General features: G+C 61.8%; 1 protein-coding gene across 2 annotated transcripts in view; it reads right to left on the bottom strand.

Annotated features, from left to right (window-relative positions):
* The window catches only part of COL5A1 (collagen type V alpha 1 chain), a 116,935-nt gene that overhangs the window by 86,158 nt on the left and 4,299 nt on the right, over nt 1-26,478 (bottom strand). For both annotated transcript variants that reach the window (XM_053919085.2, XM_053919086.2), the window contains exons 2-3: nt 4,779-4,946; nt 694-907 (exon numbers count right to left, since the gene is read on the bottom strand). In XM_053919085.2, coding sequence (XP_053775060.1) covers nt 694-907; nt 4,779-4,946 — 382 coding nt within the window. The remainder of the gene's footprint in view (nt 1-693; nt 908-4,778; nt 4,947-26,478) is intronic.

Raw genomic sequence — 26,478 nt, 5'->3', positions numbered from 1 at the left:
CCCCACCCTCTGGGAGCCTCCGACGCCCCATCTCCCAGCCCAGGTCTGCGGTCCGAAGCCACAGGCCCTGAAGCCAGCAGTGCGGTTGCCAGTGGGGCCCAGGCAAGGACACACGGGGGTATAGCCTTACGTGGACCACCTGAACCCGACAGCAAATGGAGCAACTGAGTTTGACGGGGAAGAATGGGACCCAGGCTCTATGTGAAACCCACGCAATGTGCCCTGAAGGTCTTCCTGGCCTGTGGCCTCAGACTGTGGGCCCCCGCCGAGGCGACTCCCAACCAGCCGGGGTTTAGGTATGCACCCGACTGCCTCCTGGGAAGGCCCACCTGATTTGCATCATTCCTTCCCGCACCTAATGTGTCTGTGCCCACCAGGATTCCTTAAATCCTCCGCAGAGCAAGTCGGGTACAGTCACACCATCTCCTGAGTCCCCTCTGAACTTAGAGGCTGGTGTCTGGTGTGCTGCTGTGCACTGTGCCAGGGAAACAGGGTCCCAGGGGCAAGAAAGAGCAGGACCCAGCGCCCAGCACCCAGGACTCCAAGCCCAGGGCTGACTCCGCCTGGTGCACACCTGGGGCACCTGCTGCCGTGAAAGCATGGCTCGCTGGAAGGCCCCTGCCTGCCCGTGGGCTCTGGGGGGCCTGCCCAGACCCCCCAGCAGGACTGGGCCGCTGGGGGGTGCCCACTTACTTGCCGTCGGACAGGTTGATGCCCCTGAAGAGGGGGTAATCATCCGGCCCCGGTTTCCCCGTGTGGTCCTCATAGAGGAAGACCGGGGAGCGGCCCATCTCCAGGCCGATCTGCTGAATGCCCTGCTCGTTGTAGATGGAGACCAGGAAGGCCTGGCTGCCCTTCTTGGCTTTCACAGTGGTGAGGATGGAGAAGTCCTCAGGAAACGCGGACGCTGCAAAGGAGGACAGAGGTGAGAGGCCGCCAGGGAGCCCCCCCGCCAACCCCATGTACAGGTCGCAGCCCAACCCCAGCCCGCCCTGGGGCCTGGCCACCCGCTGTGTGCCCGGGCAATCGGCCCTCGGCTGCACAGCTGCCCCTTGATCAAATGGTTCCTGCAGCCCCTTCTACCCCCACACAGCCAAGCCTGACCTCTTGGAGGCTTGGGTCAAATGCAAAGCTAACTGGTCCTTCCAGCCATGAGCCTCCCATGCTGTCTTCTCATTTGCGACGCTTTAAAACATCTGTGCATAAGTCCTCGTGAGAACCTCCCAGAATGTGAGTTCCTGGGGACGGGGCTGTTTCAGGTGCATCTCTGGCGCACCCCCCCACCCGCCCCCTGTAGTGCCTAAAGCTGGGCCTGGCGGGGCGTGTCTTACTCGGCACCCTCTGACGGCCGTGGGGGCAAGAGGAAGAGGCAGGGGGTCAACTGGAATTGCACTTTGGCCATTTCCTAGTTCACGAGCAAAACAGAAAAGAAGTAGAAAGAAACAGAGAACAAAGAGCGAAACAAGCAAAGGAAGGAGCCTGTGGTGGTGGAGGGTGGGGGCGTCCCTGCAACACAGGCCAGGAACCGTTCGAGCTCCTTAAAAGCCAGAACCCAGCGGGCCCCGCCCCACAGCTCCAGACCCCTCCGCACCCCGCCCAGGCAACCCCTCGACTCTCCTGCCACTGTGCGAGATCTGCAACTCTGTCGAGAGCCCGGGGGCCCACAGAGCGTCTGGAGCTCGGGGGATAATCAGCGTGGGGTGCAGCCAGGGCCAGTGTGCTTCTCAGCACCGGCCAGGAGGAGCAGCGCCCACAGGGGCCAGGCAGACACACTGAGCAGGGAAGGGGCAGAGCCAGCGCGGCAGCCGCTCACGCTCAGTGGTGTGAGCGAGGGCGGTGGACCTGGCTCAGCGCACGGGGAGGAAAGGAGCCATTATCAGCTGTTCCTTTCAGAAGGTAAGAAGGTCAACCAGATGGCCCAGCATGCAAGCCCAGCAAGGAAGCTATCCATGGATGCCCTCTGCTGGCAGAATTGCCACGTGACTGGGCAGCGGACCTCTGCTTGTGGTCAGTGGTGCGGGTGCCATGCAGGGGCCAATGGGGCATCCAGAGCACCAGGCCAAGGGTGTCCTGAGACTCCCTAGGGGCGGAGGAGAGCGCCTGCTGTGGCCTCTGTGTGCACCGTAGGACCAGGGTGGAGAGATCGTGCCAGGGCAGCTCGGGGGAGGGGACAGAGCTGCTCCCAGCAGTGAAACCCAGTGTCCCCTACAGGCCGGCTGGGAGAGCTGGGTGAGGCCCCCAGCCCTGGCTGAGGTGCAGTAAGGAAAGGCCCAGGCACAGCGTGAGACTTACAGCCCCTCGAGAGAGGACCCCCCCAGTCCTGACAGGAGCCGGATCCTGGCACACTTCGCCACCACGGGCTGGGGCCATGGAGCTGCCACCATCACTGCGGACTTTATTTCTCAGAGAAATGTCACCATGGGGGCGGGCTCGGCAAGAGGCCGTTGCTGCTTCCTCACGTCAAGTCCTGTTCACATGGGCTGAGGCCCACGGGCCCTGGAGCAGTGGTGGTATACAGTAGGTGTTTACTGTGTGCACATGCTATTACACTGAAACCTACTAAGCCAGGGTGCTCTGCTGGAGGGTGGCTGATGCTGCAGCCCCAGACCCACCATGGAGGGAAGCCCAGGGTAACGGCCAAAGGGGCCGGGGGAAGTCACCATGTCCAGCCCAGCCTCGGATCCCAGACAGGAAGGGAGTCTCAGCACCCCGAAATTAGCAGGTGGAGGACAAAATAGAGAGAGGACCTCAATCCTTGACACAGGAACAGAGGAGGGGCCACCGCACCCCCAGCTGTGCTGTGGCCACTGGGCCACGCTGTCCCTTCTCTGCCCATCAGACACGGGTGTCCCAGACGCCGCCAGACTCGGCCACCCTCTGGGGACGGGCACCAAAGTCAAGAGGTGACAAGGGGCGTGTTATTCTGAGGCTCCAAGGAACAGAGAAGCTGTGTGGTTCCATCAGGTCAGGGTACACAGAGTCACACTGCGCGGACCTCTGAGGATGCCCCTCAGAGTTCCCCGACTCGGCGCCTGGGGACCCGCAGAAGGGCCCACATCCACAGGCTGGAAGCGACCTCCGGCGCAAGAGGCTGCACCGAGGGACTGCAACTCGTGGACCCACCCACCACGTAAGCTAACGAAGGCTAGAGGGCCCTGCAGGAGCCTCACCGGGTCCTCATCTGCGAGCTCAGGGAAAAGCGGGCTTAAAGAACCCTGTGCCGCACTGCCCGGCAATCCCTCCCTGACCTCCAATGACCAGCCTGTGTTCTGAGAGCCCCGGGGCCCTCCTGCCACAGGGAAACGCAAGAGGGAGACGGGTGCACGGACCCAAAGTCCAGTGGGCATGTCCTGCCCCTGGCCCTGACCTGGGTGACAGGGGTCAGATGACAGGAACCGTCAGCAACGGACCACAGGTCAGCGCCAAGGTAAGACGCCTTGTTTGCACCATCCAGCCTTTTACTGTGGCAGCACTGGGCAGGCACAGCACCGCGGGCCTTGCTCCCACCATGCAGCCACCACAGTCCCGGCTGTCAGCACCCTCCGTCTCCCCGGGACGGGAATTCCAAACTGGAGACACGGGCAGGAAGCAGGCAACTCTGGCCAAAGCCACGAGTGAGCCCCAAAAGGTCAAGAAGCGCATCTCTGGATGCATGGGCACTGAGACCCCACTGTCCTTGTGGGAGTGACCCAGGGGCCTGGCAGTGACCTTGGCCTACAATGATGAGGAGACAGTCTTGAGGCCGGCCAGCTGACCCCAGGGTGACTCAGGCACCCAAAGGTGGGTTCCCTAAGAGATCTTGGAGGAATTCGGTGCCCGAGCAATGTCACCAACCCAAAGCGATGTCCTTAGAAAGGGCAGATGATGGACAGGACAGCGGGGGTACCAACTGGTGGGGGGAGGGGCCAGAGGAGGACTCTGCAGCACCCACAATGGGGGGTGTGTCCTCCAGGGCCCTATGGGGACAAGGGATGAGCAGGGAGCATGACTTGTCAAAGGAGAGCCTGAGCACAGCCTGGGTCACGGTCAAGGCAGCAGAAAGACGGTGTGCACAGCCTTCCCATAATCTTGGCAGGCTCCCGAGGGGGGTGTGCTGCCCCCAGGCCCCCAGGCCCTTTCTGATCTGAATCTGGGAGATGGGCTCCTTTAGGCTGTGGGGAAAGGTTATCAATCACTGGCCTGTCCACCCTCGTCCAGACAAGCCCCGAGAGCGTAATTAACTCTAGGTGTGGAATACTGCTCCCACGGCTGGGTGGCAGGGAGGGCGGCAGGGACAACTTGCCTGCCGCTCCAGGTCGGTAATTAGAAGCAGAGCTCTGGCCCTTGGCAATCAATTCTCGTGAAAAGCCTGCACTCTCTGGCTGGGAGGAGCAGCGTGGGACTCCTGTGTCTGGTGTCACTGCCCCCCATCAGGTTCTGTCTGGAAGCATGTCCTTTCCCACGACCCCCAGGGCTCCCTTAACCTCGTCCCCAGGAACCCACATCCCCTTGATGCATCGGGGGTGTTGGCAGCCTGTCTATGATGGACACACACCTGCTTGGAAGAGGGGTGGGGACAGCGAGGCCCCCCGCATCCACCTTGGGTGGTGGACAATGACAGCGGGGCTGGGCTTTCCCTCTCATTAGATCAAGCGGGACTCACGAGAGAGGCATCCTGGAGGAGCAAGTGTGTTCTCGCCACCCCAGCAGGCTCCCGCCAGGCTCCTGGCTGGAGGCGGGAAGAGGAGACTCGCCCACCCCTGCCCCACCACCGGCACACGCCGCCTTGCACCTCTTACCAGGGTACAGCTGCTTGGTGGGCGCGCTGAGCTGGGCATCTTTCGTGACCCTGTAAGCAACATCCGGGCCTTTGGAAGATCGCCGCGTTGCGCAAAAGCCTGTCGTCTTGGTTATTCCGTCGGGCAGGTTTTGAAAATCTAGAACCTTCAGGAGATCTGCTGGTTGAGCTGAAAGGACAAAGGGGAGATGGGCGTTAGCCACAGGCTTGTGCAGGAGCGTGGGTGGGCGGTGGTAGGTGCACCGGAAACCAGCTCGGAGCCGCCCCGGAAGCCGGTGCCGGGTGCGGGCAGGGATCCCAGTTGGGAGAAACGAACAAGTCCGGGTGGGCAGCCCGGGTCCCCTTGCAGGTCCACACGCCGGAAGCAGAGCCTGCGTGCTCCGCCGACGGCCACCCGGAGCCGACACTGCTTTTCTTCCCCAGCTCTCAGCCGGCAAGGGCTACACGCGAGACACCCTCCCCTCCCCGCCCCAGGCTCCAGACACCTCTTCCCGCAGCCTCAGGAAACGCACCCCCAGCCGCGGCTGGAAGGCCGGGTAGATCCGGCTGGCTGCGGGGCTGCGGAGGACAGCTTGGGTCTGCGAGTGACCAACAACTCACAAAATCTGCCCTGCGCCTCCCAGAGGCCGCGAGGGAGAGCGGCAGGCCAGGCCGGGGCGCAGGGTATCCCCGACGGAGACCGGGGCAGGGAAAACGCGACTTCCCCCCTACCCCGCACCGGCAGCTGAGGGCGGCGGCTCCAACCCTCTTCACCTCACGGCGCACAGACTAATCATGAAAATTCTGCAGCCCACCAAAAGCCATGTTTTTTTGCCAATCTCACAAAAAAGATAATTTTGATTGATTACAAAAAATAATAGTAATTACCTACCCCTTTTGCTCCAAAGTGACTTTTTAAAGACTCAGGTGCCTATACTTAGCATATAAGGATTTCTGGAACCAAGAACTAACCAATCAGACGCAACCTTCGTACACGAGGGGCCCATAAGATGCAACTATTATTCTGCGACCTGTACATTTATGGTTCAAGACGGCATCGCACCGGACGGCTACTGTCGTGTTGGCTGTTGTCACTTTCTACTTGACAGCCTAAGGGGAAAGCGGTCAGCGCCCCTGACTAAAAGGTCAGGTGTTGCATGTTTCAAAGGGCCTTTCAAAAGGGCGCAGGGGTGGAGCTTCGAGGGTTTACAGCTTTATTCTGTTCTGCCGGAACGGGAGACCGCGCCGGCCTGCCAGGCAGTGCAGAACCGAGGGCAAGGGAGGAGCTGGTCCCTGCACCCCTTCCCAAAATTTCCCGACCCTCCTCCAGGGCTCCTCGGAGCAGGGCAGGAGACATGCTGGCGTCCCACGGAAGACACACACCGACTGCAGAGCTCAACTGCCTCCCGGCCCAAAAATGGCCTCCGAGTGCCCGCCCTAAACAAAGCCGGTTTCACGAGGAAAGTCCAGCAGATGTCACCACGAACAAGAGGCCCCTCGGGGTCCCGGTGGTGGAAACGCACCCACACTTGGACTCAGTGACACAGCACACGTGCAGCTGGGGAGCTGCCCTGGATATTTGGGGAACCCGGCCGTGGGCCCTCAGGTGGGTGTGGTGTGGCTAGCCACGCCCACGCCACTGGGGCACCTGAGCTTCACCCAGCCAATCAGAGCACAGCACCACCCAGTCCCAGGTGCTTTGTTTTGGATGGGCAGAAGACTGGACCAGGCCAAGGCAGCTCCATCCTACAACTTGCCCTCTGGGAAGGAGGGAGTCTCTGAGCCCTGCTGTGGCCACTCATGGACCCCGAGTCTGCAGCTGCAGGCAGCCATCTCCGGGATGGGGGCAGACCTGTCTCAGAACACAGAGACTCCCACCAAGTTGTCTGGGCTCCTAGATCAAGCTGTACCTGAAGAAGGAGCGATCACCTGCCCAAGCCAATAATGCTTACACCAAGCTGCGTTCAAGTCTGACACCTGCTACCAGAAGGTCAGCATCCATTGCTCCCAAGTTTGCGCCTTGGGTCCCTGGCCCCCCTTAACTATTCAGCGTATCAGCTCACCAGCCTATGTGCCTGGGACTCAGAGCAAAGTCCCACTTTTTTAACAAGAGTGGGAGATTCAGGTGAGAAAGGACCGCCAATGCCGGTTCCCCATTCATCGGTTTCTGAGGAATCCTGCAGCCGGCTGCTGTCCCTGGAGCTTGGCACAACGGTCAGAGCATGTGGGGGCGCGGGTGGGGGTGCAGGTGGCCATGCGGCCTCACTGCCTGTCCAGACAAGACGGACCGAGGCCCTGTGCCTGGGAGGGCCAGCATTGTGGATGGGGCCAGAGGGTGGTGTGAGGGGCACCCTGTGCCCCGCTGCCCCCCTGCCAGGCATGACAAGCCAGGCTGGGGAGGGCACATGCGGAGACTGGGTGGCGGGAAAGGGAAGCCGCTCTTGTCTGTCACAAAGCACGGCCCCCTCCACAGTGTCCCCAGGTCCCAGAGTCCTGAGTCCCCTGCCTCCAGAGGCATCGTCACTACAGCTCGGCCATGTGGCCATCCTCTGTCGCTTACTAAAGAGACCACCCATCTGAGGAAAAGGATTTCCCGCCTCGGTGAGGAAACTGCCAGGTGAGATGGAGCGAGGGCCCAGCACGCGCGGTCCAGGCTGGCCCCCACAGGCCACCCCTCCGACCTCCCTGGGTGGGGCCGGGCTGCAGCCCAGAGCCCAGCCCCGTGGGAGTGTGGCCAGCCCCTGGCACATCTGCAGCACCTCCAAAGGGTGCAGCCCTGGCCACCCCGCCCGCTGCCCCCCGCGGCCCCCACCAAAGCTGGTCCCCTTGACACGAGAGGCAGAGGCCGGCACAGGCGCGCGGCACAGCCCCAGGCCTGGACTTGACCGTGGGAAGAGACAGCCGTGCCAGCCGCTGGCTCACCTGCCGCTGTGACACCGTGCCGAGCGCTGGCTCATCTCTGAGACTCGGTGCCAACACTGGCGGTGGCCAGGGGAGGGACAAAGGATCCTGCCCGTGATGTTCTTCCCAGACGTGCAGGCCCGAGGCCCTGTTTTCTCGATTGCTGGCGGCAAAGCTGTTCTGCGGGAGCTTACGGGACCTGTTTACAGGCCGCTGTTGCAACAAGTTGAAAAGGCCACCAGACCTTTCCAGGCCCAGTGCCACCCCGCCTGCCGCCAGGGCCTCCCTGGGCTGCAAGAGTGTGTTTATGTTTTAGAAAAGCCACGGCAGGTGGCCGAGGGAAAGCCGGCAGCACAGGTCCTCCGTGGGCCATCCTGCCCTGGACGGGGAGCCGCCCACCTACGCCGTGCCCTGTCCCCTTCAAGGACGGTCTCTCAAGAAACCAGGAGCCCTGGCTCCTCCATCAGGATGACAGCCCTGCTGGGAAACAGCCCGACTTTGGGACAGGTGTGCCGAGCCCAGTGTCAGCCCCACCACAATGGTGAGGCATGTCCTGCCCAAGGACAGTGACAGGGGCTCCACTTACAGCCCCCAGCCTGGCCCCAGTGCCCAGAGCTCAGCCAGCAGCACCTTCTCCACGGTCTCTCCCACTCGGTGGGTGAGCAACCAATGGTGCTGCCCCCGTGCTCCGCCCGGCAATCTCTGCCTGAGACTCACAGCGCACCCAGGGGGTCCCGCAGTGAGCTCGGTGCTGCTGTGGAGCCTGCCGTCGGTGGGGTCACCCGAGTGGGGCAGCACGCCCCCTTTCAGGCTGCCCCAGGCCTTCCTGCTCTGCAGGGCCTGGGAGCTGAAACTAAGTGTCCCAGACCCCTTTGCGGCCAGGGTCTGGGGGCAGGTGAGTCTGCACCAGGCACAGTCCCACAGAGCTGGTGGTGAGAGGGGGGCCTGGGCTCCTTGCTGCAGGGTCTGGGCTACATGCCAGGGCTGGGACCCGCAGCACGGGTTCCAGAGGCATCTGTGGGGAGACTTCTGACGTCTGGGTGCCCTGTGACCCTGCCTCTCCGGCTCTCCCAGGGGCTGGGCAAGCGCCAGGCTCCCAGCATTCCCTCACTTCCCCCAAACCAGCCCGCTCCCGCCCCAGAGTGCTCCCAGCCTGCCTGTGACAAGGGAGCCACCCTCCAGGGGAAAGGCCGGCTCCGCTCAGCCCAAATTACAGAATTGCAGAATCTCCGCCCCCGGCTCCCAGAGTCAGGAGCCTGCCTGTGGCCTGGAGGAGACCACGTCTTCTGGGACAGGCGGGGAAGGCCCCTCGCCCCGCTCCCAGCTGCGCAGCGCAGAGCCCGATGAGCCAGACTTGGCCTTGGCGCCCTTGGCAGCAGGTCCCGCCACGGAGCCGGGATAGAGTGGACACGGAGGCCATCTTTAAAGCAGGCGGGGGAAGGGATCTGGGAACGCGCAGTTGAGGTCCTACAGCCACGTGCCCAAAAGGCAGCACCAAGACCCAGGAAAGAGGCGCAGGGACAACTGCAGTGACACCTCAGAGGACACCAAGCAGGACGGACAACGGACGGAGGGACGGGTCCGTCCCCCCACCACCCAAGGGGGAGGACTTCTGCGTCTTGCTGACAGCCGTTGCCACGATCACCTCTGAACACCAGCAGCCCCGGCTCCTCCAGAGCTAAGACCAGGAGAAGGGGGCGCACTGCCGCCCCCTCACCGCACAGCTGCAGGACACGAAATGTGGCCACGCAGAGAGACCGCAGCTCGACCACCAGCGGGCTTCCGCGGCCCGGCGGGCAGAGGCAGAGCTGCAGGACCGAGACCACAGCCCTGCAGAGAAGGACGGCCCCGCAGCCAGCCAGCCCCGGACACGGCGGGTTGCCAGGGAACAGGCTTGCTGCCGGGGGCGGCACCCAGGGCAGGGGTGGCTGTGTCAGCAGGAATGTGAAGTGGTTCTGAGGTTGGCTGGCCCCTGCCCGCCTCTGCTCAGTGCTCGGAGCAAGGACGGGTGACAGTGGCCGGGGCCTCTCGGGCCCAGCAGCCGCTTCCTTTGCAAGTGGAACCCCCACCCCCGGGCAGACCGCTCCTCTGCGCACAGGCAGAGCCCCAGCGGCCAGCCTGCGGTTGGGAGGGGATGAGGGAGTAAAGCAGGGCACACGGGATGAGGGCCTGGGGTCGTCACCTCAAGCTGCAAGGGTGTGTGGCCAAAGTGAAACCTGAACGCCCCAACTGGCCCTCCAGCCAATGCTGCCAGCACACCACCGGCCCCAGGGCCTAGGGACACTCAGGGACAGGGGGCCCTGGGCACCTGCTGACCTCGGTGCCTCCCACCCCCAGCCCTGGAGCCTGGTGCCGGGGGCAGCATGTGGGCCTGCAGAACAAAGCAGCAACCAGACCGCAATTCCAGGGTTTCATCATTCACCCCTCTGGTCCCAGGGGGAACTGGGAGCAGCAGTAGGCCAGGGGGAGGAGCCTGCCCTGTGGGCGGAGCCTGCCCTGTGGGCGGGGCTGTCATCCATCATCACACATGGTCACAGCAGGGCCAAGACAGGCAGGTGTGAGGGATGATGACAAGGTGAGTGCCACTTCAACTTGTCCTAAGAGCCCCACCTCCCCTAGGCGCTGCCCGCCGAGGACACGGCCCGCCACCTGCAGAAGGAGCTGGGGAGAGGCCGGGAGGCAGCCAGGCTCTGGCCCCAGGGCGCGCCAGGGCCTGCCTCGGGCCTTGGGCTTGAACTCCACTCCATTTCCTGCTCCTCTCTAAATGAACGACGCATGCTCGAAAGCACCTGCTGTTGGTAAGGATGGCTGTGACGCACAGGCCACCTGTCCTGCAGTGCCACACGGCGTGTCCCCCCACCCTGAGGCACGGTTAGGAGGCTGTGGTTTCCCAGAACCTGCTCTCTGGGCCTTGGAACTTGTAGCATTCCTCCGGGTCCCACTTGTCCCAGCAGGGGGTGACCTTCCCCTCAGGCCCCCCCCCCAGTCCGAGTGGCCCCCAAGCCGGAGTTGCAGCCCCTGCTGCCTACAATCCAGGGGGCTCTCACGGGGCTGCTCCTCTCCCGCTGCCCCAGACCCGGGCCCTGGGAAGGGTGGGGTCAGAGCATAACATTGCCTTTATCTCTCTAGAAGGTCAATTCGACCCCCCCTCCCCCTTCCCTCAGTGACCCAGGGTCTCTGGGAACCTGTGCTGATCTGGCCGGGGGCCTGTGTCTGCCCTGTGGCCACCTGGACGGCCCCGCCCACAGGCCTGCCTGCACCACTCAACGTGCACAGCCGTGGCCATTGTGACACAGGACACTCAAGACCCGGGTTCCAGGCACCGCCTCTGGGTGAGAGGGGTGGGCAGCTGGGGTCCCAGCACCCCAGCAGAACCATGCTGGCCCCTCCGTCAGGGACACTGTGGCCACGGTGGGATCCCCAGGCCTCCCCACCCTGGGGCTCTGTGGCCCGTCCGGCAGGGCTGTAGCCAGGCCTGGGCACAGGGCCAGACCCCACCCAGCGTCTGCTGCGAGCTCTGCAGCACAGTGGGGCGGCGGGCTGGCAGCACCAGCCAACCAGAGGGGAAGGGGAGGGGCGTGCTTGCACCGTCCAAAGTCCCCATCACTGTATTCCAGGAAAAATGTAAGAGCCCGCTGAACAGCCACCAGGGTTTCCATCTTCGGATTCTCAGAACTGCCTACTTTCAGTTCTAGGGGGCCGTAGATGACGCCTAGCCCACCACCTGCACAAAAGGGAGGGACCCTCACTCAGCCAGCTACCGTCTGGGTCCTGCCGGAGCAGAGCCGCCCTCAGCTTCCGATCCACCTAGTCCCGCCTCCCTTCCAGTCAGCACAGTGGTGGGGCCCCTAAACCCCAGCGGGGAGCACCGCCCCACTGGGCTGTGAACCACGGCAGCCAGGGGCCCGGCGATCACCGCCGAGTGTAGCCCACGGCAGCACAGCTGCTTCCCTGCCGCCCCCCTTAGTCCCCACCTCATGCCTCTCGGAGGCAGAAGGCTAAGGCCCCCACCCCCACCTCCACACCGGCCTCCACGTGGCCCCGTGTGGGAGGTAACCCCGCTGGTTCCAAGTGGGGGATGGCTGGATGGTACATGGATGGCGGATGGATGGTGGACGGACAGATGGATGGATGGTGGCTGGATGGACAGATAGCTGGGTTGGATAGCTGGGGAGGGTGGGTGGGTGAATGAAGGAAGGAAGGAGCACCATCATCCTGAAGTTTCAGCTGATAAACTTATTTCTCAAGGATTTCGACCCCAACCACTCCCCTGACCATTCCCCTGGCCGAGGCGGCCTCCCTAACCCTCTGGACCGGAGGGTGCAGCGCTGTGGGATGCCTGTGTCTCACTCCATGGCCACCACCAACCACCCTCTGGCTCAGTGCCTTTGGGGGTGCATCTGGGGTGACAGGCAGGGTGCACTCAGCGATTAGACATCCTCGGTGTCCCCAGTCCCCCGGGGGGAGGGGGTGGTGAGGCAGGATCAAGGAGACAGGGTGACAGAGGGGAATTGCTGCCCAGCCCCCCCCCCCCCACCAGCAGGGCCTGGGGACAGGTGCCACTGGGCCCTGTCCCAACTCCCAATGTCCTTAGTCATCCCCTCCCCGTCCTCGTCCTCACCCAGCCTGGCAGCTCTCCTTTCCCAGCCACAAAGCCAGGGGCTCTGAGAAGCTTTGACGGACGCGTCACTGGTAGGAGACCTCATGGAGACATCCCAGCTGATGCGGGTGGGGGGACCCCACCCTACTTGTGAACACGACGTAACCAGGGATGGGCCGCGGTGGGAGGCAGCTCTCCCTGTCAGCCTGAGACTTGCTCCCCCGGGCAGTGGCCTCCCGTCTCCTGTTATTCAGGTGGCCCCAGGGGTCCCACACCTGGCACCTCCACATCACCCCCATGCTGTGGCCAGATGCTGGCTGGGTGCCCTCCAAGGCCACCACCCAGCGTGAGGCCACCCGCAGTCCAGCCTGGTGACCCCTCCCGGTGAGAAGTGAGCCCTGAACTCACACACCGTTACCTGAAGGTCAATCACGCTGCCCACAAGGACCCCACAAGGGACAGTGACTCGCACAGAGTGGCTGGGCAGGAGGGCCGCAGGAGGGGGAGAGGGGAAGCCAGGGAGCCCGCAGCCCCGCCTGGGAGCACGGGGCCAGGCAGAAGGTTCCAGGCTCAGGTGATGCACCCGCCCAGGGGGGCATCACGGGGAGGTCCCAGTCGAGGGGCAGCCCGGCCACACAGAAAGGCCTGGCTCCTGCTGCCCCGATGGCCGTGGGTGCCGCAGACCGGACCACGGCCCCACGCTGCAAGCCGGGAGGAAACGTCACACCGAGGGACAAGGGGGACCTCCCAACCAGCCTCCGGAAGTCAGGGGTGTACCCAGCCTCTCTCCATACCCACTGAGTGCCACCAGGGCTGTGGGAGCCACCTGTCCACCTGTATGGAGACAAGTGACTATGCGTGTCACTCCCCCCGTCACTCCATGAAGGGCCACAGACACAGCAGAAAGCAGCCACCCTGCAGGCATGGAGGGGTGCGGGCAGACGGGCAGGCGGGCTGGGCACGTGGGTGCCACCAGCGAGTGCCGGCCCAGGAGCGGAGCCCAGGAGTGCCGAGGGGAACCCGGTGAGCCCTGCCTCGGGGGTGATCTTCCTCTGTGTCCTGGTGGGAGGGCTGGGGATGGCAAAGGTGCTGGATTCCGCCCTGGTGTTGGGGGCGGCTGTGTGGCGGCAGGCCCTGCCCAGCTCCACCCACTTCCCGGGGGCCCAGAGGGTTGGCCAGCTGCCGTCAGGCCGGCTGGGGTCAGACTGGCAGAGGGCCCGGTACATCTAGGGCCCAGACCAGGCCTGGCACCTGGGGAGGGAGTTCCAGAACAGCCCCAGCTTCACATGGGAGTTGAAACGGATGGGAAGCACCTGCCAATCAGGCTGAGCAGGGGCAGTGGGAGCTCCGTCCATTCACTCAGGGTCCATTCACTCAGCAATGTCCCACGAGGCCTGCTGCCCCCGAGCGCAGGGGCCACACCACTTCTGGACTAACCCCTGTCGTCGAGGGTGCGGGCAAGCCTGGCTGCAGTGACCAGAGTATCCACTGCTGGCCGGTCCCCCCAGAGCGGCGCGGACTCCTGGCCTCAGCACCAAATAGACTGACATGCTTTGTGGAAGCAGGAACTGGGATACCCCAAAACCCCTGGGTTTCCCAGCCATGGAGAGGTCTGATGTCAGGGGAAGCCGTGGACAGCAGATGAAATTAGCAGTCCGAACAGCTTTGGTTTCTCAGGTCCCTGCTTGTCCCCCAGGTGACGATGACAAGTTGAAGTGGCTCTCACAGGAGACCCTTCACTTCACAAGCTCGAGGCCAGCAAGGCCCCCCCCGCCCCATAAACAGTGCCAGACCTCTTACTTCCTGCGTCACACCAGCACCCACCCCGGCCTGCCCACACCACGTCCTCCTCCACACGCACTGGCTGGAGGGGTCCTGGGGAGAAGAGAGCTGAGCCCAGAGTGGACCCTCAGCACAGTGATCGAAGGACTGACCCACCAGCCACTGGACAAAGCCAACCAGACTGCAGGTGTGTTTGGGAGAGGACGCCTTCAGGGACAATTCTGCAGCACCCCGTTAGCACGTGGGCACGTGGACGTGGCTCTCCCCGTGCCCTGTCAGGCCTGAACCCTGCGGGACCACTCGGGCAGGGAACTGAACATAAGGCAAACGCCGCTCGGCCGGGAGCTGGGTAACTGCTCGGCAGAGGCTGGACAGGACGGGGGGACTGGGACGGCCAGACACAGGAAGATGGCAAGACGTGCCCGTACGTGAAACGGGTCTCAGGAGCTTTCCTAGAGCGCATCGCTTCACGCCGAAATAACAAGCAGTGTCTGTGTGGCCCGAGGTCGCACCCAGTCACGCACGCCCACGGCACCCGGCCGGAAGGGGTCACAGCGGGGGAGGGGCTGAGAGCGGGCAGGTGGCCAAGGGCCCACCCGCTCGTCACTCTCTATGCGCCCGTATTCTGGAAGACGTCCCAGGGGTGTGTCCTCGAAGTCACACTCAATGTTACTCACCGCAAACACTAATCTAAATTCGGTCATTCCAAAGTGGCCTTGAACCCTGCAGCTGCCCGTCAGGGGGCGGGGTCTAGGTCCCCTGCCCGTCGTCGAGGTGGCCCTGGGCCTGCACGACCCACGAAACGTGACAGGAGGGATATGTGCCAGCTTATGGATCGAGGCCTTAAGAAACCGGTAGGTTCCAGGTACTGTGTCACTCGGGCCCAGACACCATGCTGTGAGGAAGTGGGGCGGCCCCTCGGAGGGGCCGGAGGAAAGAGAAACCAGCCGAGCTCCAGCCAACAGCCAGACCAACTTGCCAGCCCCGCGGGAAGACCATCTGGGAACAGGCCCTCTGCCCCCGCAAGCCACTCCACCTGATGCCAAGGGAGCGGGAGAGACCCTGTTTGGCAACAGCTGCTGGCCCCGGCCGGGGGGCTCCAATGGTTGGTGCATCGCCCTGATGCACCGAAGTTCAGGGTTCGATCCCCGGTCAGGGCACATGCCAGAATCAACCAGTGAGTGGGTCAATGAGCGGAAGGACAAATCTCTGTTTTTAAATGTGAGCCCGGTCGTCCACCAGCAGCCCCTCTCAACAGGTATCTTCTTTCTTGGGGTCAGCAGACCCACCTTAATTTTTATGTACGATGGGAAGGCAGGGTCCGGGTTCCCCTTTCTATTGACGAACACTAAACTCTCGCTGCTGATTCACACTGGTGAGAAACCTAACGAACAGGGCTGTGCGGCTCTGTTTAGGGACTCGACTCTGTGGCCTCAGTCAGTTCAGCGTCAGAGTACGTCCTAAAATCACAGAGCGGGAGACCGCCCCATGTTCCTTCCCAAACCGCTTCGGCTATTTTAGGCCCTTTGCATTTTCATATAAATGTCAGAATCATTTTGTTCGTGTTGAACTCACTAAAAGCCTGCCGGGGTTTTCCCTGGCAGGGCACCGAATCTGCAGATCAGTTCAGAAGGAAATGATGGCTGAACTATATCCTCTCCTTGTCCGTCAGGATGGTAAGTCTCTCCACTGCTTTAGGTCTTCCTTAGTATCTCTAAGTGATACTTTATCATTTTCAGTGCGTAGGCATTTGGTCAACTATATCTCTAAGTCATTTATATTTCGATGCTATTATAATGGTTGTTTAAATGTCTATTTCCAGCCCTGGCTGGTGTGGCTCAGTGGATTGAGCACCGGCCTGCGAACCAAAGGGTCGCCAGTTCGATTCCCAGTCGGGGCACATGTCTGGGTTGTGGGCCAGGCCCCCAGTAGGGGGCATACGAGAGGCAGCCACACATTGATGTTTCCTTCCCTCTCTTCCTCCTTCTCCTCTCTCTAAAAATATAAATAAATAAAGTCTTTAGACAAACATTTCTATTTCCAGGTGACCAACGCTACCATCTAGAAATACACTGACTTCTGTGTGTTGACTTTGACACCCGTGGCCATGCTAAACCTTCTTCTTAGTTGTAGAAGCTTTTCTGTACGTTTGGAATAGCTGACCTAATAATGACGTGGTCCGCAAAGAAAGACAGTCTTACTTCTGCCTTCCATCCCGCAGGCCTTTGCTTCCTTTTCCTGCCTTGTCGCACCGGCCAGCCGGCGAGGTGGGACCGCTGGTGAGAACGGCCATCATGCCTCGTGGCTGAGCCAGGGGCGGAGCTCCGGGCGGGCAGACCGGACACAGCCCGAGGAAGTTCCCTTCGACTCCTCGTTTACTGGGACGCGCTCATTTTATTTCAAGCTTCGAACGATCACAAAGGAGCGTGGAAGCCCAATTGAGTGAACCGCAGTGGCCCTCGAGGAGTCTGTGGGCTGGACTTCACAGACATCACCAGCGGCGGCATCACGGGTTACACGAGAAAAGGATTTGTGATTCATTTCCATGCTCTTCTTTATACTTTTTCTGTCGCTTCGAACATTTCCGTGATGGATGCATTGCTTTGACAACAAATTAGTGGGATAATAAATGCCAATTAAAGTCAGCAGGAGATAGCATTATATAATAAAGCAAGTGTCCCCTCCCTGTCAACCGAAAACCTTGAGACAGTCACAGGTACTTTGGTCATTGTCTTGGAAGTGGGTAATCCTTTTTTTTTTTTTTAGATTTTATTTATTTATTCTTAGGGGGGAAGGGAGGGAGGAAGGGAGGGAGAAAGAGAGGGAGAGAAATGTCAATGTGTGGTTGCCTCTTGTGTGCCCCCAGCTGGGGACCTGACCTGCAACCCAGGCCTGTGCCCTGACTGGGAGTTGAACCGGCGACCCTTTGGTTCGAAGGCCTGCGCTCAATCCACTGAGCCACAGCAGCCAGGGCAGGAAGTGGGCAATCTTCATGAAACACACCACGCGGAACGTCTCAGGCCCGTCCACGTTTCCCAGAGTCCGACGCGTGAAGCAGGCCACCCCATGCCATGCGTCCTCCAGGGCCCCTCGGCCGGCCCATGTCCCCTCACCCTTGCCCTTTTGGACTGAAATGTGGACGCAAGGCCAGGGTGTCTGTTGACTCAGCACTGGCATCTCTGGTGTTTGCCTTGAAATTCTTGCTGGAAAAGACAGCTTTAGGGACAGAAGGGAACTGGCCCCTAGAGACAGTTCAAGACCTATTAAATGTCCCAAAGCAAACATTGTGATAGATGAAGTTTATAGGAATATTTCCTGTTACAAATTAAAGTCTGTCTAATCCATCCTTCCTGAATGCGCTCAAATGCGGGGCTCCTCCTACCGCCCCAGGGCGCCCCACCTTCAGAGCCCAGGCCGCGGTGACCCTGGGGGATGGCGCTGGTGCCAGGGATGAGGCTGGGGAGTTTCTTTACTCCTTTATGTGACTCGAGTACAAGAACATCACACAGGCTGCCTGCCCCTGGGAGGGGCGGGTTACATCACTTCCCCCTGGACCAGGAGGCCATCCGTGCAAGTGGCCAGACACCCTGAGCTGGGACCCGGAAGCAGCTGCATGGACTCGAACCGAGCGATGGCTCGGTAATGAACCCCTCAGGAGGCGCCACACGCTGGGTGCGGAACACAGCACCGCCTTCCACGGCATCACCCACCAGTCCACACCCCCTGTCCAGCCGCACTCCCTGGGCCCACACTCAGCAGGTCGATGAAGTCCATTTCCAGGTGTCCAGTACATTTCCAACCAGGAGCCTCCCAAGACAGCACGAACAGGTATGAGGACCATGAGCTCCTCCCATCGCCCACGGCTCCAGAGTTCAGAGTCACAGACTTGGGCCCGAACTTTCGGCCTGGCGAAGACACTATTACCAACGGATCCAGGGCTCCATCTCCCAGCCAGAGCGGCTCCCAGGGGCATCTCCTTCCCACCCAACTGGCAGCCCTGCAGCCCCACCTCCCATTCCCGCCAAGTCTGGGAACAGGGCAGAGGAGAGCTGCGGGCCAAAGGCTGCGATGACATGAGAATCCCAGGAAGCTCTCCCAGCAGGGCTGTGTCCTACATCAGCCCTGACTCCTGCTCAGCCGCACGAGGACGGCGAATGTCCCCATAGGGGAGGTTCCACAGGCCCTGGGCAGAGAGCACAGTGCACCTGGCCAGTGCTGGGGAGGCTTCCGAGAGCCGCGCCTGCCCAGCTGGCACCGGCCGGCCTGGAAACACCAGCCTGCAGCCTCCCAGGGCGCTGGGAAGACGGGCTGCAAAGGAAAGATCTGGACGGCAAGACAGACACAGAAAGCAATGAGTCGTCGGAGAAAAATGTGCTCGGCGTTAAGCCTGACATGCCGCAGAGGTGGCGGCAGCTCAGAAAAGCAGATGTTGGGGCCCGTCTTGGGCGCCATTATCACCGGCTGCCTTACTACCGCAGAACTCCGATCAGGAAATATTTTAATGAGTGGCTGGAAAGCGCCCAGACTACCCCAAGTCAGAGGACTGCTTTTTTTGGGCCAAGATATTGACCAGGCATCAAGTTTATGGAAAAGACACAAGCCTGGGCCCAGTGCTTTCGTTGGGGCTTGAATTCGGCACAGGGGAGGCTAGATCGTGGGAACCCTGTGGCAGAGGAGTTAGCCTGGATTCTCCAAAGTGGCCACTCCAGGGAGGGTGGCCATGCTGGGGACCCCGGCCGCTCCGTGCAGGGTGGGAGAATGGGGGCAGCAGCCTGGAGGAATCTGTCATCGCCCCGGGAAGAACAGAGCAGTTCAAGGTAAGGGCCCAGAGTGAAGCCGGGGCCTGAAGAAGAGCAGGCAGAGCTGGCGGTATTTAAGGAATTCCAAAACAGGGCTGAAAGAGTTTCTGGAAGTTATCTACAGGGTAAGAGGAGGAATCCTGGAATTAAAGGAGCCTGAAGCGAAAGGGCCTGTTAAGAGTCATCTGGAGACATTACAGCTAAGGAGCAGGGCGACAGCTGGGAGAATTATCTGGGAGATGAGGCGGGCAGAAGGGTGGCAGGCGGAGGGGGCCGGGATGCTGGAGGGGGGCTGACTTGCGAGCCACAGGGAAACACGTCCAACTCTCAGGTCCACGGCCTTGTCAGCTGAGTTACCTGGGCAAACCCTCCCTGACCTCACGGGGTTGTGGTACGGAGCAGGGAGTCGCGCATGTAAAGCAGCCAGCACACAGGGGACCTCTAGGGTCCCAGCCAGCTGTGTGCCCACGGCCCTGGAGACACCAGAAAGCAGATGGGGGCTCACGCCCGCTCAGGAACACGTCTCTCTCACACACACACCCTGCCACAAACTGGCGATTTGCCTGGGGTCCCTGTAGAGAGCTGGGTGGCTCGCATTGCCTCGGGGAGAGGAGTGGCACGTCACTGAGTCCGGATGAGTGTCAGCGTGGGACAACCAGCGGCGCCCTGGGCCCAGACTCCACCCCAGCAAACCCCGCTGGCCACATTCCCTGGCCCGGGCACCCTCACCAAACGCCAGAATGGCCCTGGGCAGAGCCTCAGCCGCCTGTCTCCCCAGTCTCTCCAGGGACCTCAAGCCCAGCTTACCCAGGCACTGAGGTCCCTCCCTCCTGCCCCAGAATGGCCCAGGCCTCCTCACATCTGCCCACCCAGCTGCGGTGAGCTGACTCAGATCGGGTCGGCTGACACCCCAGACTCTAAAGAGCACTTTCCACTCAACCCCACGGGTGTTTGCTGGGCCACTCCTCCGCTGCGGGCACCCTGAGATCCAACAGCAACCCAGGCAGACCCATTACTGGGGAGGTCTGAAGCCTGCCTCCTTAAATTCCCACCACAGACCTAGGGGGTAGACATCATTAGCCCCACCCGACACATGGAGAAACTGAGGCACGGAAGAAGGATGGCGTATTTGAGGTCGCACCAGCAGAGTGCCGCAGCACCAGGGCCTCAGGCCACGCCCAGGTTTTCACAATGTCCAGCAGAGCTGGGATGCAATGCCGCTCCTGGCCGCTAGGTGAACCACTCCCACTTCTGGTGGTGAACTCCGAGGCCTCAAGGTCATTACAGTAAACAGAATTCCCCACCGCTCGCTGTGAGTTCCACCCACTGACGGGACCTACAGCCCGAAATGCCCAGGACTGCCTATGCAGAATAAGCCCCACTCCCTTGATGTGCGATATCGAATAAATTGAAACTCCCTAACTTTTCCCAGTAGAATCCGTCTGGGCCATGCAGTGGGGGCTCCCTGAGCAGCGAAACTTCCGAGGGAGCTGCCAGTTCTCCAGGACTCGAGGTCCCTGCTAAGGGAAAACGAGGGCGGAAGTCCCGTGCGCCTGGCCCCCAGCAAGCCTGCAGGCTCTCCCTGGCTTTCCAACACATCACAGGGTCTCGCCAGGATAAAGGGCAGGCTCCAAAATTGGGCCTCAGCTCTGCTTCTCTTGGGTTCTTTTATTTTTCTTTTCTGAAATGCTGATGGTTTAAAGATGTGCACCATGTCTTGGTCCAGCCTCCCCCTCAACCAGTTTAACTCCTGGAGCACCTGGCAGATTGCTCAGCCCCACCCTGCCCTCGGAGGGGGCTCCCTCACCTGCCCCCCGCCCTGTCTGCTACCTGTGGCTTGCTGGCACGGCCCACACCCCCCCCCTCGCGGTGTGTCCACTGATATGAAACAGGAAAGACCCACCTGGCTATGATCTCTCTCCTATCACTCTTTCCTTCCCACGAAAACGGAAAAACTGACTCAGCCCCTCACAGCTCACCCCTCGCACACACACTGAGCACAGCTGAACGCAGGGCTCAGCTTCTAGTCCCGTACGTGTCAGCTAAGACGTGTGAGGGGGACGCTGGGGGGCCCAGGACTCAGGAGGCTTTGGAAAGTGGGTACCAAGCAACAGGGACCAAGAGCACCACTTCCTCACAAGACCAGGCCTCAGCACGCACCACCGACTGGCCTGAGGAGACAGGAGAGGGCAGGGGGGTCACCCAGGGGGGCGCCAGGTCTCACCACGCCCCTCCTCTCTCAGCCCCCTGCTGCTGCCAGGATGAAGACCCCAGGGAATAAGGAAAGAGTAACCGCGCCTCTGCTGGGGCCGAGACCCACCTCACGCAGACTCTAAGCTCCCACAGCCACATTTCCAGGATTCAAATGCCCCGGCCCTGCTACGCACCAGCTGTAGGGCTCCTACGGGCCTCGGCCTTCGCGCCTGTACCAGGTGGGGGACACCTCTGACCCTGGAAAGGTGTCATCAGGATACAACGGTGTGTGAAATGAAAGCACTGAGGATAAAGTAAAAAACACACAAAGAGGCCAGAGACTCATCCTTTCCCTTCCAGCCACAGTCCCGCTCGTGCGGCACGAGCGCTTTCCGCCCTAATGCACGTCCAGTTGTTAGCTCAGCAGAGGGTGCGGGTCCGCAGGGCCCACCCAGAGCCCAGCCGACCCTCGCCCCAGGCCCAGAGCCCGCCCACCCCTCAGCGTGCCTCCACCTGACCGCACCGTGGGAGGCGGGCCCGATGGCCTGTGGGCCACTCGCGTGGACTCCCGTCCCCACATCTCCCAGCTCTGCGGGCTGCAGAAGCAGCCCCCACGTGCCTCCCAGCCCTTGGAGAACAGCCTCCCCAATGTTTGTAAATCCTGCTCTGGGCCAAGCAGCTGTTTGTAATCGGCCAGGCCCTGCCCCAGGAAGGGGAGGTGGGAGCCTGTCCACATGGAGGGCCCTGGGGCCCATGGTGCCGCAGGGCGTGTGAGGACAGGCTAATTGCAAGAGCAGGGGGAGTGTTCAGGCCTGGCTTGCCCTGCCCCAGGGAGGGCCTCCTCTGGAAGCTCACTTTCCCCACCTCCCAGGCCCCCTAGCACAGTAACGGAGTCTTCCCTTCGGAGAAGAGGGACCTCAGCCCACAGGCAGGAAAGGAAAACCACAGCATCCCCGCTTCTTGAAGGAGGGGTCACCCCTCTTCCCTCCAGGCAGGTGCCCTCCCACCTCCCATCATGTATGCTGAAACCTGCCGTCTACCTGTTTCAGGTGAGGGAGAATGGTCCTGAGAGGACACTGGCCTCCCTCCCACCCGCCCTCCCCTCTCTTTGGTCTTGGTCTCCGGGTCCTCCCAGGGCCGGCCTACCTCTCCACCCACCTGCCCACCCACTCGCCGAACCGCCCACAGCTCCGCCCACCCAGGCTCCCTGCTCCGCCCAACGCCCTGCCCCCCACCGCCCCGCCCACCCGCACTCACGGCCCCTCCCACACACTCACGGCTCCGCCCCTCGCTCCGCCCACACTTACCAAGCTCCCACCCTTCCTGGATGCGGGCACCACCATCCTGAGCGCCCAGAGCGGTACTTTCTGTGTCAAACGGCCATTATGTAAACTATGAACCTAGGTAACAATAATCATTCCCTGGAACTCACTACATTGGGGAATCCCGTTTCCTGCATTTCCATCCCGCCTCCTCGAGGTGACCGCCTTCTACAGGAGTGAGAAGATGCAGTGTCCCTTGGCCCTTCTTTGTATAAAACCAACCAGGACACAGCAGCTCTGCACAGCATGGACAGGGACGTGCTGACACGGAGGCTGTGTCCTTAACCCCCGTCCCAGGGGGAAAACCCAGAAACAGCTCAGAAAAGGAAGCCGGAGGCCCGCCCCATCTCAGATTCTCCCCAAAGGACACAGGAAAGGGGGGAGCAAAAGAAGCAAACTAAAGTAAACACAGATCACGGTCACTTCACCCCCCCAGGGAGCCCATGAGGATGGGAGGGAACGCCTCCCCAAAGCTGGTTCCAGCTGCCCAGATCAGACTGAACTTGGGGTGCAGGGCTGTGAGGCAGGCATCTTTCCTGGGCCCGCCCATCCCACTGAGCCCCCTGGGCAGGGCTCGGGGCCCAGTCAGCTCTCCCCATGTCAATGACCCACGTGGGCCAGGGCCACAGGTGTCCCAGTGTCCCCCCAGAGAAGGAGGCCTTGACATTTACTAGACACAGCCACAGCAGAAAAGGCGAGCACTGAGGCTGCGGCTCCGAAGCTGTTCTCACCGTTGGAGGGGACGGCGCACCTCTTTCTGGCTGCCGTGGGCGTCTCCCACAGCACGGGAAAGGTGAAGCTGCTGTGGAAGCCCCGCCCCTGGCTCCGAGAAGGCGACTTGCACCCGTGTGCCTGGCGCTGAGGACCTACATCACACAAGGCATGCTTCTTTCGTGGGACAGGGGGGAGAGGACAACTGTCACTCCCTCCTGCCGGCTGGGCCTGCAGAGCCTCCACTGGCACACGGCAGGATGGGGCCAACCCCACCTGGCCCAGGGTTGGTGTGAGGACCACGCACACTCCACAGGTAACACCCCAGAGCAGGGAGGCTAAATGCGCGCAGGAGCCAGAGTAAAAACACACGGGAAAGTGCGAGAAATGCCTCCCTTCCAACTCACCAACTCACTGCAGTGGACACCAAAGGCCACAGGCGCTGGCAAGGTAAGCTCATCTCAATTGGCCAGTGTCCCATTGATGCTGACTGATGCCTCCCTCTGATTGGCCAGAACCCCTTTGGGCTGGCAAGTACCTCCTTCTGATTGGCCAGTGCCCTTTGGGGGATGGCAGGGGCCTCCCCATGAATGTGTGATGGCCCAGGGGCTCACAGGGGGGCTCCCTCGGATTGGCCAGTGGCACACCCTACCTACTGGCGTTTCTCTCCTCCCACTTTGCACTTCGCTGGGGACAACCGCCTGTTCGGGAGTCTGACTCCCCCACTGCCCCAGAAGCTCCTGGAGCGCAGGAAGGCTCACCTACTGCTCCCTGTGCCCTGGCCGCCCCGTGCCCCGCACAGGCCTGGCTTCAGTTGGAGGGGCATAAACACTGCAGGCACAGCCGCTGTCCCTCCGGGTCCTCTGCACAAAGGCCAGCCTCTCCCGTATTCCCTCGGAGCCTTCTACAGGCCCAGCGCCCCTCTCCATTACTCCCTGGCGCCCCCCACCCACCCACCGCCAGCCAAAGGGGAGACAATTGCCTCGCCTTCCATTGAGGTTAAAGCTCTTTCGCATTGTGAGACCTCTGCTCCCCCAGTGCAAGAGCCAGAGTCTTCGCGGTTACAGCCCATCGCCCCCCACACACATCTTGATGTCATTTGGTGGTATTTCGTTTTTTAAAAAACACAGTTGTTGCCGGAGCCCTGCGGCCAAGGTGCTGGCAGGAAGAACCAGAACAAAGGAGCGGGTTTCCCCAAACAACACACATCCAGGACACAGGCCAGGGAACCCCCGTTTCCCGCGCGGAGGGAGGCGCGGTGGGAAGTGGGCCGGGCATCTGTAGAGTGCAGTCGCAGAGAGCGGGTCAGACCGCGGCTCCATTCCTTAGGGCTGAGTCACCACAGAGTGGCAACGTTCCCTCCAAGTGTGGGGTCATTACTGGCCTGGGCGTCTGCCAGGAAAACCCGTGGGTGAGTCGCAGCTGATGAAATGACGGCTCAGGCGATGGGACACACGTGACACCAAGTGACCCCATCGCCGACGCCACACATGCGCACGCATCCACCCACCCACCCACCCACCCACCCATTCATTCCACAAACTTCTCCTCAGCCACCTGGGGCTGGGCTGGGCTGGCTCAGAAATGGCGTTGGAGACGGCAAAGCCCCCACCTGTGCCCGCTCCGGAACGCGCCCCTCCAGGGCATCAGCCATCACCCTGGTCGTGTCCGGGAGGTGGAACTTGGGCAGGTCCACTCCCACGTCTGGACCCCAATTCCTCCCTACGAAGTGGGGGTGGCCTGAGGACAGGGAGGGGCATGAGCAACGTGATGTGCCCACCACTGCCCAAGGACGTGCCCCCGTGCCTGAGCTCCAAACCGTGGGAGTCACAGAGAGGGATAAACTCACCAGGGGACACTGTCTGTGTCACCTCTTCTCACGCTCACCCCGCAAGGGAGGCACTGGTGAGGCCGTTCATTAGACAGGAGGTGACTCACACAGCCAGCCCGCGAGCAGAGCCAGGAGCTTGGGGCCCGGCCCCAGGTCCTCTGCCGTGTGCCGCCTTGGGCCCGGGAAGGACGTGACAGTGACGATGGGGTTAACTCTGCGCATCACACGTGTTATGTACTGAACCCTCACAACATCCTTCAGAAGTGACGATCATCACCTACTCTCACAGCCAGAGAAACTGAGGCACAGGAGGCCGAAGGCACAGCCAGTGGGAGAGGCACCAGGTCCGGCACCCGGCCACCTGCCCGCGACCGTCGCCCCACGCCCTCGCCTGCATGCCGCGTCCCGTGGCGGTGGCTGCCCTGCCCACAAGAAGGGCCAGAGCCGGGCCCGCCTTCATACCCCAGGACCTCCAGCTGGGCCAGAACCCTCCAGACGAATGTGTGGCAGGGTGCTGACGCCAGCGCAGGGGGTTGTATGGGGAATATAAATAGCAGGGAAGGCGGGAGCCGCGATATGACGCCACCCTCCCGCGAGTAAAAAAAGCCTCAGGACCCGGCGGGCCCTGCAGGGCGGGACCCTGGGCCTCGTGGTGGCCCGGCAGGCTCCGTGGCCACGTCTCATGTCTGCGTCGCCCATCGGGCAGGGCGGGGGCTGGTGAGTGGAGAAATGCCACCCTGCCACGCGCTCCCCAAACGGCAGGCCCTGCCTGTAGGAGCACATGCATGCGTGTGCCTGGGTGAGCACGGCACGCTCCTACACGCGTGTATACCCGCACACCCGCACATCCACACTGGACGTGCTCTCACACCCGCACATGTACAACCTTGAATGGGCTCGTAAAGCACTTCCATGTGAGCGGCCTTGGGGGCCTGGTCCGGGACCCCAGAGGAGAAGGCCCACCAAGCAGGTGAGGGGCCACAGCCCTGTGGCTGGTGGGGCCCCCGGGTCTTGCCAGCAACCCGAGCCTCCAGGACCCCCCTTCCCCGGCTGTGCTCCTCCGGGACACTTACGTGGAAAGAGGACCGACGACACAGTGCCTTCTCCCTCTGCAAAAAGGTCACCGGAAAGAGCAGTCAGGCGCTCACAACACATCAGGTGCTTCACAGCACTCTCCAGGTGTCCCCTCCTCAGTCAGTCTTCACTACCTCCCCTCGGAGCGAAGGAATGCGATTCTCTCCCTTTTCCGGAGGGGAAGGCTGAGGCAGGGACTGGCCCCGGCTGGCCGGCCCGCAGCTTCTCTCAGAGAAAGAGAAGCAGTTTGCACCGACTTCGCAACTGCCACACTGCCCCAGGGTTCGACCTCTGATTGCCAAGGACTGTGCCCTCCCACACCCAAGGGCCTGTCGCCCAGCACAGGGGCCCTCACACTCCCAGCCAAAGCGGTCAGTCTGGCTGCAGAATGGCCCGGCCTCACATGCAAGGGCAGAGAAAGGGTTAAGGACCCCCCAGACCCCCACTGTCCCCCTCAGAGACTCCCTCTGTCTCACAACCACCGCTTCTGCTCACACAGCGCTCCCAGG

This window comes from Desmodus rotundus, chromosome 1 (assembly GCF_022682495.2).
Source record: "Desmodus rotundus isolate HL8 chromosome 1, HLdesRot8A.1, whole genome shotgun sequence".
Taxonomy (NCBI): Eukaryota; Metazoa; Chordata; class Mammalia; order Chiroptera; family Phyllostomidae; genus Desmodus; species Desmodus rotundus.
Note: the sequence above shows the minus strand (reverse complement) of the source record. Positions and strands in the feature narration are given on the sequence as shown.